The sequence below is a fragment of the Gadus chalcogrammus genome, chromosome 10, assembly GCF_026213295.1.
Source record: "Gadus chalcogrammus isolate NIFS_2021 chromosome 10, NIFS_Gcha_1.0, whole genome shotgun sequence".
Lineage (NCBI taxonomy): Eukaryota > Metazoa > Chordata > Actinopteri > Gadiformes > Gadidae > Gadus > Gadus chalcogrammus.
The window spans coordinates 10,021,234-10,036,233 of NC_079421.1; the positions used below are offsets into that span (position 1 = coordinate 10,021,234).

At 43.6% G+C, this 15,000-nt stretch overlaps 1 protein-coding gene across 1 annotated transcript; it reads right to left on the bottom strand.

The window, feature by feature from the left end:
• Positions 1-7,699: 7,699 nt before the first annotated feature.
• LOC130390084 (putative nuclease HARBI1) lies at positions 7,700-9,216 on the bottom strand. The gene is made up of 2 exons (XM_056599799.1): positions 8,163-9,216; positions 7,700-8,054 (listed from the first exon to the last, which is right to left on the bottom strand). Exons 1-2 carry the CDS (start codon positions 9,053-9,055, stop codon positions 7,904-7,906), a joined length of 1,044 nt encoding a protein of 347 aa, XP_056455774.1. The 5' UTR covers positions 9,056-9,216; the 3' UTR covers positions 7,700-7,903.
• Positions 9,217-15,000: the final 5,784 nt, after the last annotated feature.

Sequence of the window (15,000 nt, forward strand, 5' to 3'; positions counted from 1 at the left end):
TTTCTGTATTCGCTGGTCACGTTGCATTTTTAACGCTGTTTTTCGTTTTGGCGACGATGATTCCTTCTCCTGTGGCGTGGCATAAGTATGGTCTTTCACAAAAATGTGGTGCACGTTAAAATTTGCCTGTAAAACTCGTCTCGCTAAACTAAGCTAAGCTCTGTTCCACCGTCACGCTGGCTCAGAGTGAAAATGCGTTTGCAATTCCTGTACCACGTAGTGCTTTTTGTCCCTTTCGGCAGCTCATAGACTGGAAGAAAATGACCGGAAGAGATTTGAGGTAATAAATTACTCAAAATATTACATAGTGTCCCTTTAAGGCTTTCTACTGGGGCTCCAGAGTGCGCCTAATTTGGGCGCACATGCGCCTAGAATTCGGGGTAGTGCGACCAAATATTTTATTTGGGCGCACCGGTGCGACTGAAATTGTATCTGGTATAATTATAATTATTAATTTTTTTTACAGAGCAGTCTATTCATAATATTGTAATGACCACGGAAGAGGCAGTGAATGAAGTATTGATTAGACAGCGATTTATTAGATACCTAATAAACCGTTGGAACGCGCAAGACCAGTAAAGGCCTCCACACACCGGCGCCGCAGCGCAGCGTCGCGTATTTTACGTGCGTCAAAAGCACGCCCCTAGCACCAACAGGAGGCGGCGCGACGGCCGCGCTGCAGTATAAAATCAGGAAGTCACCTGTCAATCAACCGCAGAAAAGACACGACACGCGATGGGTGAGTAGCCTATTTATTTTCCATCTTTTTGGCTGAATAATTGGAAAAATGTAGGCTAATCTGCGCAGTGAAAGTATGTTTTCAAGCATCAGATCAACTTAGTTTGTAGGGCACTTTATCGTTTTATTTACTGTCATTTCTTATTTATTTTATATTTTGCAATTATTCATCTACTGCATCAACAATCTCAATAACTGCAGGACCTTCTATTAAGCCTTTTTAGTATATAGTGCAGTCACCTTTTAAGGCCAATTGTTATTGTGTGTATTTATTGTATTGAGCTCCTGGATGGTCCCCATTGGTCCCCATTGGGACCAATACAGTATCTATCTATCTATCCATCTATCTATCCTTAACATAGCCACACATTTACATGTATGCAGCCAGTAGTTATCCATTTTAATTGAGCAAGCTCTTTTACATTTTATTGAGTTTTTTTTATTTCAACAGAACAAATAACTGTTGCCAGACAGAGGGGGGCTGCCCTTCTTCTCCTGCGCTGTAGGCGGGCAAGGAGAAGACGAAGGGTTTGGGTGCACCCCATCAATGAACAGAGACAAGAACAGGGGGTATGCCACAATCTGGTCCAGGAGCTCCGTGCAGATCCTGAGAGGCACGCCAATATTTCAATTCGCCACTAAGTGTGCAATGGCAGAACCATATGGTGCAGCCTATATGATGACCTATAATCTAGTTATTATCCCTCTCTGGTAAACTCTTTTGCATATATATATATATACTTTTTTTTTATCCCTCGGGATAAATACAGTGATGTTATTGCTGTGCTGGATTCAGTAGCCAGTGTATTTTATTTGAGTGCTCGAGACACTTAATGTTATTTTTCCTTAAAGGTTGGGTACGGAATTCGCTTTTTTGGCCATTTTTGCAAAATTACTTGAAATCCTTATCATAACCCGCTTACAGCCACTGAGTCAGAAGTACTGACATGAAAATTAAACTTGTCAATCATCTGTGGAACGGGCAGGGCTCGAAAAACTCCAGCCAATCATTTGGATTGCCACCTCGTTGCATTGGACAGTAAGTACGTCAATCAAACGGTCGTACTGCACTCCCCCTCCCCCGCGCCCCGCGCGCGACCCCTTCGTGCAGTACTCGTGACCCAGAGCTCGTGACCCAGAGCAAGCTCCTGTTTGTTGTTATCCTGCGGTATCTACTGGAACTAGTTAATCCACATTTGGACCTAGCAGTAGAAGACAATTTCCATGGCAGACAAGACGCCACCATCCCCACCACCACCACCACCACCACCACCACCACCAGCAAAGAGAAGGAAAACTATTTTTCAGAGAATAATTGATAATAAAAACGCTGAAAGAGAAAAACTGAAATCAAGAATAATCCTAGGCGCTGCTTTTGAACGTTGGCGGCAACTGAAGGACGAGAAGGGTCTAAAAACCGATGCTTGTGTGGCGGTTGACCTAGTTTCAAAGTTTATACCGTTTATACTCGGTAATACCGGTGTTGAGACGAGTGTATTACTCGGTGTGAAAATGTCCACACCGCGGCAACCCTAGTGAAAACCAGGACTTCCAATACAATTATATGAAACAAACATACATTTTCTAAAAATAGTAATTTATTTTTTTAGATTTATGTGACCGTTTAATGTTTATAACATCTGGTGCAACCATAGCCGCGAGAACGTATTCTCAGCAGGGGGTGCTGGAAAAAAAAAACCCGGCCTGCACTAGACTCGCAACTCGTCACATTGATAAAAAAAGATATATAGCAGCGCAGCTCAATTACACCAGTGCATGCGCGCACAGTTGAAAATCGATCGTTGTGTTCACTTCCTTCACACCATGGTTCACATCCAGCTGCTCACAGAACAAGTTTAGCGCACCACCGCTACCCTCACACTTTTTCATATAACCTTTTTTCAGCACTATGAGCATTAAATAAATGCTGCGTCTCAACATGCATTGGACAGCAGCGAGGATGACTCGCTTTGCCACGGGCCGAAACAGTTCGGAGCGACCACAGCCAGAGCGAACACAGCGGGACAGAGGAGTGTCAGGAAGTCTTTGGTGTAAACATCAGTACGGCCTATTTGCACTACTGTTTAGTGGCAATGCAGTGTTTTATTCTATGCCTTTTTATTTTCGTATATTATTTCAATTAATACAATTTATTTATTCATGAAATCAAGATCTGGTCTTCAAATCTTTTTTCCAAATACAGGTCGTATTACAATGGGGTTTGTGTTTATATTCGGACCAATACGGTACAGCGGACGCTCACATGACGTTAAGCATTTCCTGGTGCATAATGTGACGCTTCAGAACCTAAAATCCCGTTTCTCCCCGTTGATACGACAACACATAACCGGCGTTTTCAGAAATCTCCACTTTGGCCGGAGTTTTTAGAAATTATCGTTTTCTGTGATAAGACAGGGCCTCGGACAGGGGGTGTTGCAGCACCCCCAAAACCCCTACTTCCCGCGGTACTGGGTGCAATTTACAGCTGAATGTAGTGCCATGTTGTTAAACGAAAACCTACGCTAGCCTGGCTCGCTCTCGCGCATCTCTGTTCGCGCTCGTGCATGATTGCGCGTCCAGGTACTTGGAATGGGTGGAGTCAGAGTCAGCGTTGAAGGAGAGGGGGTAGGACCATTTGAGTTGTGTATTTTCAAAATCTGCTGGCGTTTCGCAAATCGCGTACCCAACCTTTAAATCCAGAGACAGTTAATACATGATCTGATAGCCTACCAGAGAGACAGTTAATACATGACATTTGAGCTTTGCCTGTGTTTTCTTTTACTTATCTATTTTATTGTATGAGAATGTTTCTATGTGAAGCACTTTGAGTCTGCTTCATGTATTAAAAGTGCTATATGAATGAAGTTGCCTCGCTTTAAATAAAAAAATATATATTACAAGTAATCTGGTTTCTACCTACATGGTGTGATTATATGTGACTTGATTTCGTCTATTTCCCATTATGGTTAATGGTTTGGGTACTTAGTCCACCATTGTTGATTTCTCACCTGAAGATCCAATCTCCAGAGCTATGGCTCGCCAGGCAATGACCTTTTGGAGTTGTCTTTGTAATGACGGGTACTTTGGTCATACAATTCGGCATATTTTTCCACCTCGACGACCAGTCTCTCATCGTCCATTCTCGTAATTGTTTCTCACAAACGAAAGAGGGCGACATCCAGTGGTGAGGGGTAGATATGGAGGTGCCTACGGGACCCGGGATGTAAAAAACAGCTTTTACAAAGCGCTTTTTCAGGGGCGGCGACGCTCGGGAATAGAACATTGTCTCGAAGAGTAGTTGGGCGGCGCGGCGCGGAACACTGCCGCGCGGCTAGTCGGCGCCGGTGTGGGCTAGTACACCCGGAATAATGGGGGCAGACTTTTTGACGCGACGCTGCGGCGCCGGTGTGTGGAGGCCTTCAAAGGTCTCCACACAGGCCTCCACACACCGGCGCCGCGCTGCAGTATAAATCAGGAAGTCACCTGTCAATCAACCGCAGCAAAGACACGAAACGCAATGGGTGAGTAGCCTATTGTAGCCTAGTTTATTTATTTTCCATCTTTTTGGCTGAATAATTGGAAAAATGTAGGCTAATCTGCGCAGTGAAAGTATGTTTTCAAGCATCAGATCAACTTAGTTTGTAGGGCACTTTATCGTTTTATTTACTGTCATTTCTTATTTATTTTATATTTTGCAATTATTCATCTACTGCATCAACAATCTCAATAACTGCAGGACCTTCTATTAAGCCTTTTTAGTATATAGTGCAGTCACCTTTTAAGGCCAATTGTTATTGTGTGTATTTATTGTATTGAGCTCCTGGATGGCTTTATTGATCCCCATTGGGACCAATACAGTATCTATCTATCTATCCATCTATCTATCCTTAACATAGCCACACATTTACATGTATGCAGCCAGTAGTTATCCATTTTAATTGAGCAAGCTCTTTTACATTTTATTGAGTTTTTTTTATTTCAACAGAACAAATAACTGTTGCCAGACAGAGGGGGGCTGCCCTTCTTCTCCTGCAAGGAGCGAGTAGAAGACGAAGGGTTTGGGTGCACCCCATCAATGAACGGACACAAGAACAGGGGGTATGCCACAATCTGGTCCAGGAGCTCCGTGCAGATCCTGAGAGGCACGCCAATATTTCAATTCGCTACTAAGTGTGCAATGGCAGAACCATATGGTGCAGCCTATATGATGACCTTTAATCTAGTTATTATCCCTCTCTGGTATACTCTTTTGCATATATATACTTTTTTTTTATCCCTCGGGATAAATACAGTGATGTTATTGCTGTGCTGGATTCAGTAGCCAGTGTATTTTATTTGAGTGCTCGAGACACTTAATGTTATTTTTCCCTAAATCCAGAGAGACAGTTAATACATGATCTGATACCAGAGACAGTTATTACATGACAATGCATTTGAGCTTTGCCTGTGTTTCCTTTTACTTATCTATTATATTGTATGAGAATGTTTCTATGTGAAGCACTTTGAGTCTGCTTCATGTATTAAAAGTGCTATATGAATGAAGTTGCCTTGCCTTAAATAAAAAAATATTAATCTGGTTTCTACCTATATGGTGTGATTATATGTGACTTGATTTAGTCTATTTCCCATTATGGTTAATGGTTTGGGTACTTAGTCCACCATTGTTGATTTCTCACCTGAAGATCCAATCTCCAGAGCTATGGCTCGCCAGGCAATGACCTTTTTGGAGTTGTCCTTGTAATGACGGGAACTTTGGTCATACAATTCGACATATTTTTCCACCTCGACGACCAGTCTCTCATCGTCCATTCTCGTAATTGTTTATCACAAACGAAAGAGGGCGACATCCAGTGGTGAAGGGTAGATATGGAGGTGCCTACGGGACCCGGGATGTACAAACCAGCTTTTACAAAGCGCTTTTTCAGGGGCGTCGACGCTCGGGAATAGAATTGGGAATTGTCTCGAAGAGTAGTTGGGCGGCGCGGTGCGGAACGCTGCCGCGCGGCTAGTCGGCGCCGGTGTGTGCTAGTACACCCAGAATAATGGGGGCAGACTTTTTGACGCGACGCTGCGGCGCCGGTGTGTGGAGACCTTTAACAATAGCAACGCCGGTAAACAAACCCGCGAAGCCCAATCCAGGGGCCTGTACCACAAAGCTCGATTAGAGGGTTAGCGAGGTATGTTGAGCTGAAAGCCTGGGTTAGCTGTACCATGAAAGTCGATCTCTTTAAGCGTCGCTGTATCACCATAGTGACTGACACCGGGGGCCGGTTTCACAAAGATAGACTGTGACTATAGTCTATCTGTAGGATATAGTCGGACTTGACATAGACGTCTAAATAATACTGTTGCACTATACAGTTAAGACACCGACTATGCTAAGTTGTACTAAGTGCAAAGAATTGTGGGTAATTGTGGGTAATTTAAGACTCTTTTCAAAACAAAAAAGATGGCGGACCGAGTCGAGTCAAACCGTTCTGCGCCTTTCACCCATTCCGAAAATTTATGCCTTTTGGACGAGTTCAACTCGTACAAAGACACCCTGCTAGGGAAATTCTCGGAGGAATGTAGTAACCGGAAAAAAAATGAGATTTGGAAAAAAAATAGCCACATCTGTAAACAGCGTAAATCCAGCTGTTACCAGAGATGTCGGTGCTGTGCAGAAGCGTTTCAAAAATATGGTCCAAGAGGCAAAGAAGGAGATTTTTAAACGTAAAAATCCGCCAACGGGAGGAGGAAGTTTCCCGAAACTTAAAGTCACTACCGAAATGGTAATTGAGATTTATGGAGAGGAGTCGCCCATGTTCTGGGGGATCCAAGGCGGCAGGGAAAGTGGGGTTAGCGGCGTCCTCAGACCTAGCGTTTGCAACTCTACTGACGGCGAGATCACCTCATCCCCCCGTAACCTGTTGCCTGCCCTGACGGGTCGATCGGAACAGCAAACGCCACACGAAGAGACCGTAGACCACGAAGATGTAAACACAGGTAAGCCTGGTATTATCTGACAGTTCTGCCCCCACTTCTGTGTGTGTGTGTGTGTGTGTGTGTGTGTGTGTGTGTGTGTGTGTGTGTGTGTGTGTGTGTGTGTGTGTGTGTGTGTGTGTGTGTGTGTGTGTTTGTGGCGTTGTCACTCTGTTGCACCGTCACACCGTTAGATACATTGGCTCGGCAGATAGTTAACAGTTTCCCCAAGAGAAAGTTTGAAGCTTGAAGTTCTTTTCAAACCTTTACTCAGTACACTGTAAAACTGAGCAGACGTAAAGAATACATTTTAGTAATCTTATCGCATAACAACGATCTAAAAACATCACTTAACATTAGGCTACATGTTTAACTGTGTGATAGAAACTACGTTAGCTGAACGCTAGCTTATAGGGGAGTCTCCATAGAGACCGATTAGCATATTCATCAAAGTAAACAAACTTCGGTTCATTACAAACGGTCTCCACAAGAAGTGATATTTGTAAGCTATTACTGATTAACTGTTTAAGAAATGATTTACAGGCAAACGTTTTCTGGCCATATATGTCACTGACAGTGATATAAATGTGCAGAGGGACGCTAGTGATCATAGTGCAAGACGAGAAGTAGTTTGTGTGAGATGGGAAAACCTTCCTGCAATTTCTACTTGTTCATTAAAACATTGGTTTGATACCTTTTTTTAGCATCCATGACCCCTGGCGAGATCATGGTGGTGGTGGAGGAGGAGGAGGAACAGCATCCGAGATCATCAACTATTAAGGCTACCATGTCCATGGTCCTTGAAAAGCAGTATTCGAATCTGCTGCTTGAAGAGAAAAAACTACTTCTGGAGGTTGAAGTCCTACAGCTTCAAAAAGAACACCTCCATGGACAATTGCAGAGGCTGAGGCGGTTGGAGGAGTGATTTTCTATTTCTATTTATGAATTACACAGATACACAGAATACAATGTAAAATATATTTATACGGATATTTATTGAACAAATACTTATGAAATGCTGTTGTTACTGTGGTTTATTTATTTTTTGCACTTCACTGCCTTAAAACTAAAATGAACAAAAAAACAACAACTATGCACTCTTTATGTGCTTGTATTTAATAACATTTGTAACAGAAAGAAATAAAGGAAATCGAGCAACTGAATAATGACATAAACGGTGTTTTTCATTAAGTTTTTAGTTATATCAGTATCGTGCATTGAAGATCCTCTCAACATACATTTGACGAACAAATCGACCAGCTCCTTGCTGGTTCTCTTCATCTTCTCTGTTATCTTCTTCTCTATTGTGTTCATCAACTCCCTCCTCTTCTTCAGGATCAGGTAGCTTGAGATCCCTTATAAATGACAAATCAAACCAAAATGATTGGCTTTTGTGTGGTTAGTTAAATATGTTTATGGAAGTCCAGTGTCTGAAAATGTTATGTTTGGTTAGGTAGGCCTACCTTGCAATGTTGTGTAGAACAACAGCCGAACAGACAATGTTGCACACTCTCTGAGGTATCATCCTCAGTTCCCCATGGAGACAGTGGAACCGCCTTTTGAGAACCCCAAATGCCCTCTCAACTGTGTTTCGAGTAGAACAGTGAGCTGCATTGTAATTCCTCTGTGCTGGTGTGGTAGGATTCAAGAAGGGAGTAAGGAGCCATGGCTTCAGCGGGTATCCAGAATCACCCAACAAGATTCCATCAATAATGCCATCCTCGAATGCCTGGTAAAGCTGAGAATTTTGTAGGACTCTCGAATCATGACACGATCCAGGCCAGCGGGCCACACAATTAAGAAACTTTAGGTTTGAATCGCAAACAGCTTGAATGTTGAGGCTGTGATATCCCTTCCTGTTCACAAACAAATGTTCATGGTCCGATGGTGCCTGGATTCGGACATGTGTCCCGTCAATGGCCCCTATTACGTTGGGGAACCTTGCAACATTGAAGAATCCCCTCTTAATGCTGTTCAACTCTGCAGGTTGTGTTGGGAATTTTGGAAGCTTATCTGAGAGGGTACTTGACACCCTGTGCACCACTCGGGACACAGAGGCTTTGCTTAAACCCAGAGTATCACCAACAGTATTTAAAAAACTGCCTGTTGCATAAAATCTTACTGCAGTGCAAACCTGTAGCAGAGCTGGAATGCTGTGACTCCTTGCTGTTGTAGGCCCCAGTGAGTCTGACAAGTCATCGGTCAGCCTAAGGATGGCTTCTTTGGGCAAACGAAACCGATTGATAAATTCATCTTGGTTATACATTTCCAGCGGGTTAGTGCGATCCCTGAATATTCTTTCTCGCCTAACAGCTCTCGCCATAATTTCATCAGCAAACCACAAATTATGTGCCATCTCTCTTTTTTTCTCTTAGCACTGTAACGTTGACTTTAACAGACTTTTGGTTACCATGGTTACATAGCACTTTAGACCTGTGTTAGTCTGGGGGTGAGGTGGCTAACTTTTTAAGTCTAAAATTAGTTGGTCTTAACTTTTGTGAAACTGACTTACTTGCATAAGACTGGTCTATAAATTAACTTAAGACCCATCTTACCCCAAAGACCAGTCTAAACTACTTTAGTGAAACCGGCCCGGGATTCCACCGGACGCGTACGCGCCGCGGAACGGCTGCGTCCTCTGCCCTGCGTCCATTCCTACCGGGCGCGTAACGGCAGCGTAGCGCTGCCTTGCGAGCCAGCCGCATTCACGCGAGATCACGAGATCACGCGATAATCCTAAACCTAATGTACTCACCTTCCACTCCCAAAACTATTGCAATTAAATGCCACGCTTGTCCTTTCTGACATTTTCCTTATAAAAAGGATGATTTGGTACATAAATGACTTCATGTTGCTGAACTTCGACAATGAGTCTCTCGTCGTCCATGTTGCCGACCCTCTGAGACCCTTTGATTGATTGACTGCTGACCTGGTGCCACCGGTCATGACGTAATAATGTTGATGTGAAGTTACATGAGCTGAGTATTGTGTTTTATTTTGAAAATTGACCGGATGCTTTATGGCTTTTACTTTTCACTTCCTGCCCGGCTCGACCTGCTCTGTCGAAATTGACGCGGTTTAGCAGCGGCTCGCGGCAAAAATAGAATTGGATGGAAAGATAGTGCCGCAGCGCGGCACGCCGCTCCTGGGACGCTGCTGAAACGTTCCGCGGCGCGCCCGGTGGAAATGGTCTCATTGATTAGAGTGGAAGCGATCAGCAGCAGTGACCGCGGCGCAGCCATGTCATGTATTAACTGTCTCTCTGGGTTTAAGGAAAAATAACATTAAGGGCCCTATTTTAACGGTCTGAAACGCAAGTGGGAAGCGCAAAGCGCAAGTAGCTTTGTGGGCGGTTCTACGGCGCTATCGCTATTTTACAGGCGGATAAATGACACTTGCGTCGCGGCGCAAGTGTCAAAAGGGTTGGTCTGAAGCAGCCTAGTTACCCGTAGGTGTGGTTTGGGCGTAACGTCCAACAAACCAATGAGAGTGCCAGCTCCCATCCCCTTTGAGAGCCATGAGCGCATTTGAATCGGACAAGTTGATATTTTGACGTCTGCAGTCTCCGATGAGACAGATGCACATGAATTTCAAACTGCAAATGGCTCAGTTTAATGCCAAATAATATGGCCTAATTCACACATGGAATAAGGGGTTTTCTTCCACAACTTCAGAAATACTGAGTCCTCAAATACATTTTGGCAAAGAAAACGTATATGATATAACATATGATATGCGGTAACTGTGGTTCTATTTAATGATATACGCAATACATTATAAACATTGTTTCTTATCAGTATTGTATGCTATCCTAATATGCATGTGTCCCCGCGGTAATAGACATTGCCATTGATTGTATTATGCGTTACGTGTTTAGTTTGAGTGTGTTTAAACAGAGCACACACGCGCGCGCGCATTCATTCATTCTTTTTAACACTCACTCGCGGTAAAACAATGTTTTTCACGATCAAATACTCATCAATCCTAAAAGTTATGGGCATGTAGGCCTACACGATGTCTGTGTCAAGAAAATATGTGTTTGCTGTACGGTGTTTGCAGATGCATTGATTTAAAAGTACAACTTATTACCGCTGCATCAGCTGTTCTTTCCCAAATAATTTACCAAGAATGTGCGGCTAGGTAGATGGGAGAAGCAAAGTGTATGTGCGAGGTGCACAAGCAATCCGTATGCATCGCATGCGCATGTATGCATGCGCCCTTAAAATAGCACCTGAACAACGCGCCACTGACTTTAAACCAGGTATTTCCTGGTCAGTAGCGCAATGGTATTCAGAAACGGCAAAATACCGTTTGCGCCAGAACACGCCTCCTCCTTCCACCGAACCGCCCCTTGGGGCGCATGATCAATCAGTAATTTACCGGCGAGTGGCGGTGGTGGGAAAAGAACGCTCTGCGCCAGTTGTAAACTAGCAACGACACATGCGCCAGTGACTAAGTCACTTGCGCCGGATGCAAGATAGGGCCCAATGTGTCTCGAGCACTCAAATAAAATAGACTGGCTACTGAGTCCAGCACAGCAATAACATACTGTATTTATCCCGAGGGATAAAATACATGTGTATATATATATATATAGTATTTATACCAGAGAGTGATAATAACTAAATTATAGGTCATCATGGCTAGGTTACACCATACGGTTCTGCCATTGCACACTCCCTAGTGGCGAATTTAAATATTGGCGGTGCCTCTCTGCACGGAGCTCCTGGACCAGATTGTGGTATACCCCCTGTTCTTGTCTCCGTTCATTGATGGGGTGCACCCAAACCCTTCGTCTTCTCCTTGCCCGCCTACGGCGCAGCAGGAGAAGGGCAACCACGCTCTGTCTGGCAACAATTGTTCTGCTGAAATAATAAAAACTCAATAAAATGTGAATTAACTTGTGTTCAATTATAATGGATAACTACTGGCTGCATACATGTAAATGTGTGGCTATGTTAAGACTATATAGATGGATAGATAGATAGCTACTTTATTGGTCACAATGGGGACCAATAAAGCCATCCAGTAGCTCAATACAATAAATACACACAATAACAATTGGCCTTAAAAGGTGACTGCACTATATACTAAAAAGGCTTAATAGAAGGTCCTGCACTTATTGAGATTGTTGATGCAGTAGATGAATAATTTCGAAACATAAAATAAATAAGAAATGACAGTAAATAAAACTAGAGCTGTCAGTTAAACGCGTTATTAACGGCGTTAACACAAACCAATTTTAACGGCGTTAAATTTTTTATCACGCTATTAACGCAATTATTATATTTAAAAAATAATAATAATAATAATTTTTGGCTCAAAACAAAGAAGCAGTAGCCTGACTGCTATGTTCAAATGACATTTGTTCAAAGCAGTCGTTTAATTGCACTATAGGCTCTTTTTTTGTATCGTCCTGTTTTGATCAGTATATGCCAATGTTGTTATCAATAAAAAATCATTTGCACAAGGTAAGCCGATGCACTTCACCATGTTGATAAGATAATTAAAATGAGAAGAATTATGGGACAAAAAAATCAAGGGATATTTAGCATAGAAAAATAATTTGTGATTAATTGCGATTAATCGTGAGTTAACTATGACATTAATGCGATTAATCACGATTAAATATTTTAATCGCTTGACAGCTCTAAATAAAACGATAAAGTGCCCTACAAACTAAGTTGATCTGATGCTTGAAAACATACTTTCACTGCGCAGATTATACATTTTTCAAATTATTCAGCCAAAAAGATGGAAAATAAATAAACAACAATAGGCTACAATAGGCTACTCACCCATTGCGTTTCGTCTCTTTGTTGAGGTTGATTGACAGGTGACTTCCTGCTTTTATGCTGCAGCGCGGCCGTCGCGCCGCCTCCTGTTGGTGCTAGGGTCGTGCTTTTGACGCGCGTAAAATGCGCGGCGCCGGTGTATTTAGGCCTTTACGCTCGCAACCAAACCTGGTCGGGAGCAGCTTTTCAGCGAGTCTACCCGGAGATCTGCTACTTATATCGGCGTGCGCAGCTTCCTAGCCCCTCCTCCGATAATGGCGTCACCATTTATGGGTGTTCCCATGGACCTCGGCGCACTTATCGTACAGGCGTCTCTCCGGAGACAGAGGGTTTTTCGGGACAGAACCGATCCCTTGGCATTGTCTGACGATATTCTTTATGAGAGATACAGATTCGGCATTTATTTAAGGCATTTATTTAATGGTCAAAATATTATTAATCAATGGCCGTAAATATCGACGGTGCAACCGGTGCAGTTGCCCGGTTGCCCCCCCCCGTCAACAACTCAGCGCAAGGCAGGCACGGTCCAACGCCCCCCCCCCCCCCCCCCCCCCCCCCCTCAACAACTCAAAACTTGGGTGCACCATAAATACGTGCTGGTGCACCCAAATTAAAAATGTAGGCGCACCAGTTCACCCAAGGAAAAAGTTAGTCTGGAGCGCCATGTTGATCCCTTCGTTGTTGCACTGAAAGTTTTGGTCTAGGAAGTTATCTAGAAGTGTCTGAATGTGATTTTGCTTTATGGGGTTCTGATATGTTTCGACACTGCTCTGCTTCCATCTTTCGCATTTGTTTATAGCGTGTAGTTTGTTTGGTTTTAATGCCTCTTGGTTAGGTGTTGGTCTATGTAGGTAGGCTGTGATTTTGTTGTGGTCTGATAGTGGTGTTAAGGGGCAGACTATGAAAGCTTTGAGAGACCCAGGGCTAAGGTCTGTGATAAAATAATCTACAGTACTACTGCCGAGATATGAGCTGTATCTTCCATCGGGGTCTCTGCGGGATCTACCCTTGACCAGGGGCGTCAGCTCACCCAATACCATACCGGGGCACAATAGGGCACTAAAATACAACGCGAGCGCGCAAAGCGCGCAAGAATTTTTTTTTTCCGATCAACAGGTCCAGCTTAAACAGTTATCGCTACAGTTTAATATATTAGCGAACTGTCTGGCTACTATAGCATAACGACAGACGTGACCACATTAGCTAATAACACCACTTCAGAGACGCCCCTTCACCTTATTTGATGAAAGGCATACACATTTGTTAGACATTCTATGCTTCCAGAGGATAAAAATGCAACGCTTACTGTTTACTTCACTTCACGCCGGCCGGAGTGAATGGTCGCTGACGCTGTGCTGGACAGGTTCAAAAAGTCGATATCAAGGAGAATGATTCTCTCCTCAGTGTGTGCATTCGTCACGTACATTTCATTGCAGCAGCCGGCCAATGAGGGGGGCACCATGCATTCTATTGACGTAGGCTAATTCAAATAGTAAATTTCTTCAGGGTGTCAAATTTTGTACAATCAATGTTTTAGTGTGTCTTTACTAGGAGGACTAGTACCGTGTTTCTTAAAGATAGCCTAAGATATGACGAACTCCTGGCTCTGTGTTAAAGGCAACTCTCCGGCTGCAAAATGCTCTGAGTGGCCGCAAGTGGATTCTAATTACTCTGTCCGTATGTCGGACTTAAATTCTAACGAAAGTGGTAGTCTATAGGCCTATTTTAAGAAAAAAAAATGCAAGCATGCATTCTGTAGATTGCCAGATGAGTCAGACTTAAATAAAAAAAAATTAAAGGTATAAATAAATAAATAAATTAAAAAATCAGTGCCCCAGGCATACCCAGGCACCGCAGATCCACAACGGGGCACGTGCCCCGGTGAAAAGGGTCTGCCGACGCCGATGCCCTTGACGATGTACAGTCCCTGGGTGCGGCCCAGCTGTAATAGTAGTAGTCCATGTTTGTTTGTAGTTTTGTCATAATTATATCTGGCAGGGCACTTTGGGGAGGCGATGGTCCCGTCTTCTGGTAGGTGTTTATCTCGCTGATGGTGTCAGGCCCCTGTCCAGTACTGGCGTTGAGGTCACCACAGATCAGAATATGACCATGGGCCTTGAAGTGGTTGATCTCCTCCTCTAGTATAGAGAAGCTTTCCTCGTTGTAGAATGGGTATTCTAGTGGTGGGATATATGTTGCACACAGGAGGATGTTTTCTTCTGATGCGGTAAGTCCCTTGTCTATCTCTAACCAGATCTAGAATTGTCCTGTTTTGATTAATTTAACAGAGTTGGTGAGTTCGGATTTGTACCAAATTAAAATACCTCCCGATTCTCTTCCTTGTTTCACCCCTGATAGTTTGGTGATAGGTACCACCAGCTCTGTTTCCCCTGCTCACAGCCTGGGAGTAGGTGTGAAGTGGGGTAGGCAGAAGGGGTGTCGGCCTGGGCTGGTGGCTCCAGGGTGTGTGAGTGTGGGCGGACGGCCCGTGGTTATGCGGTCTGGG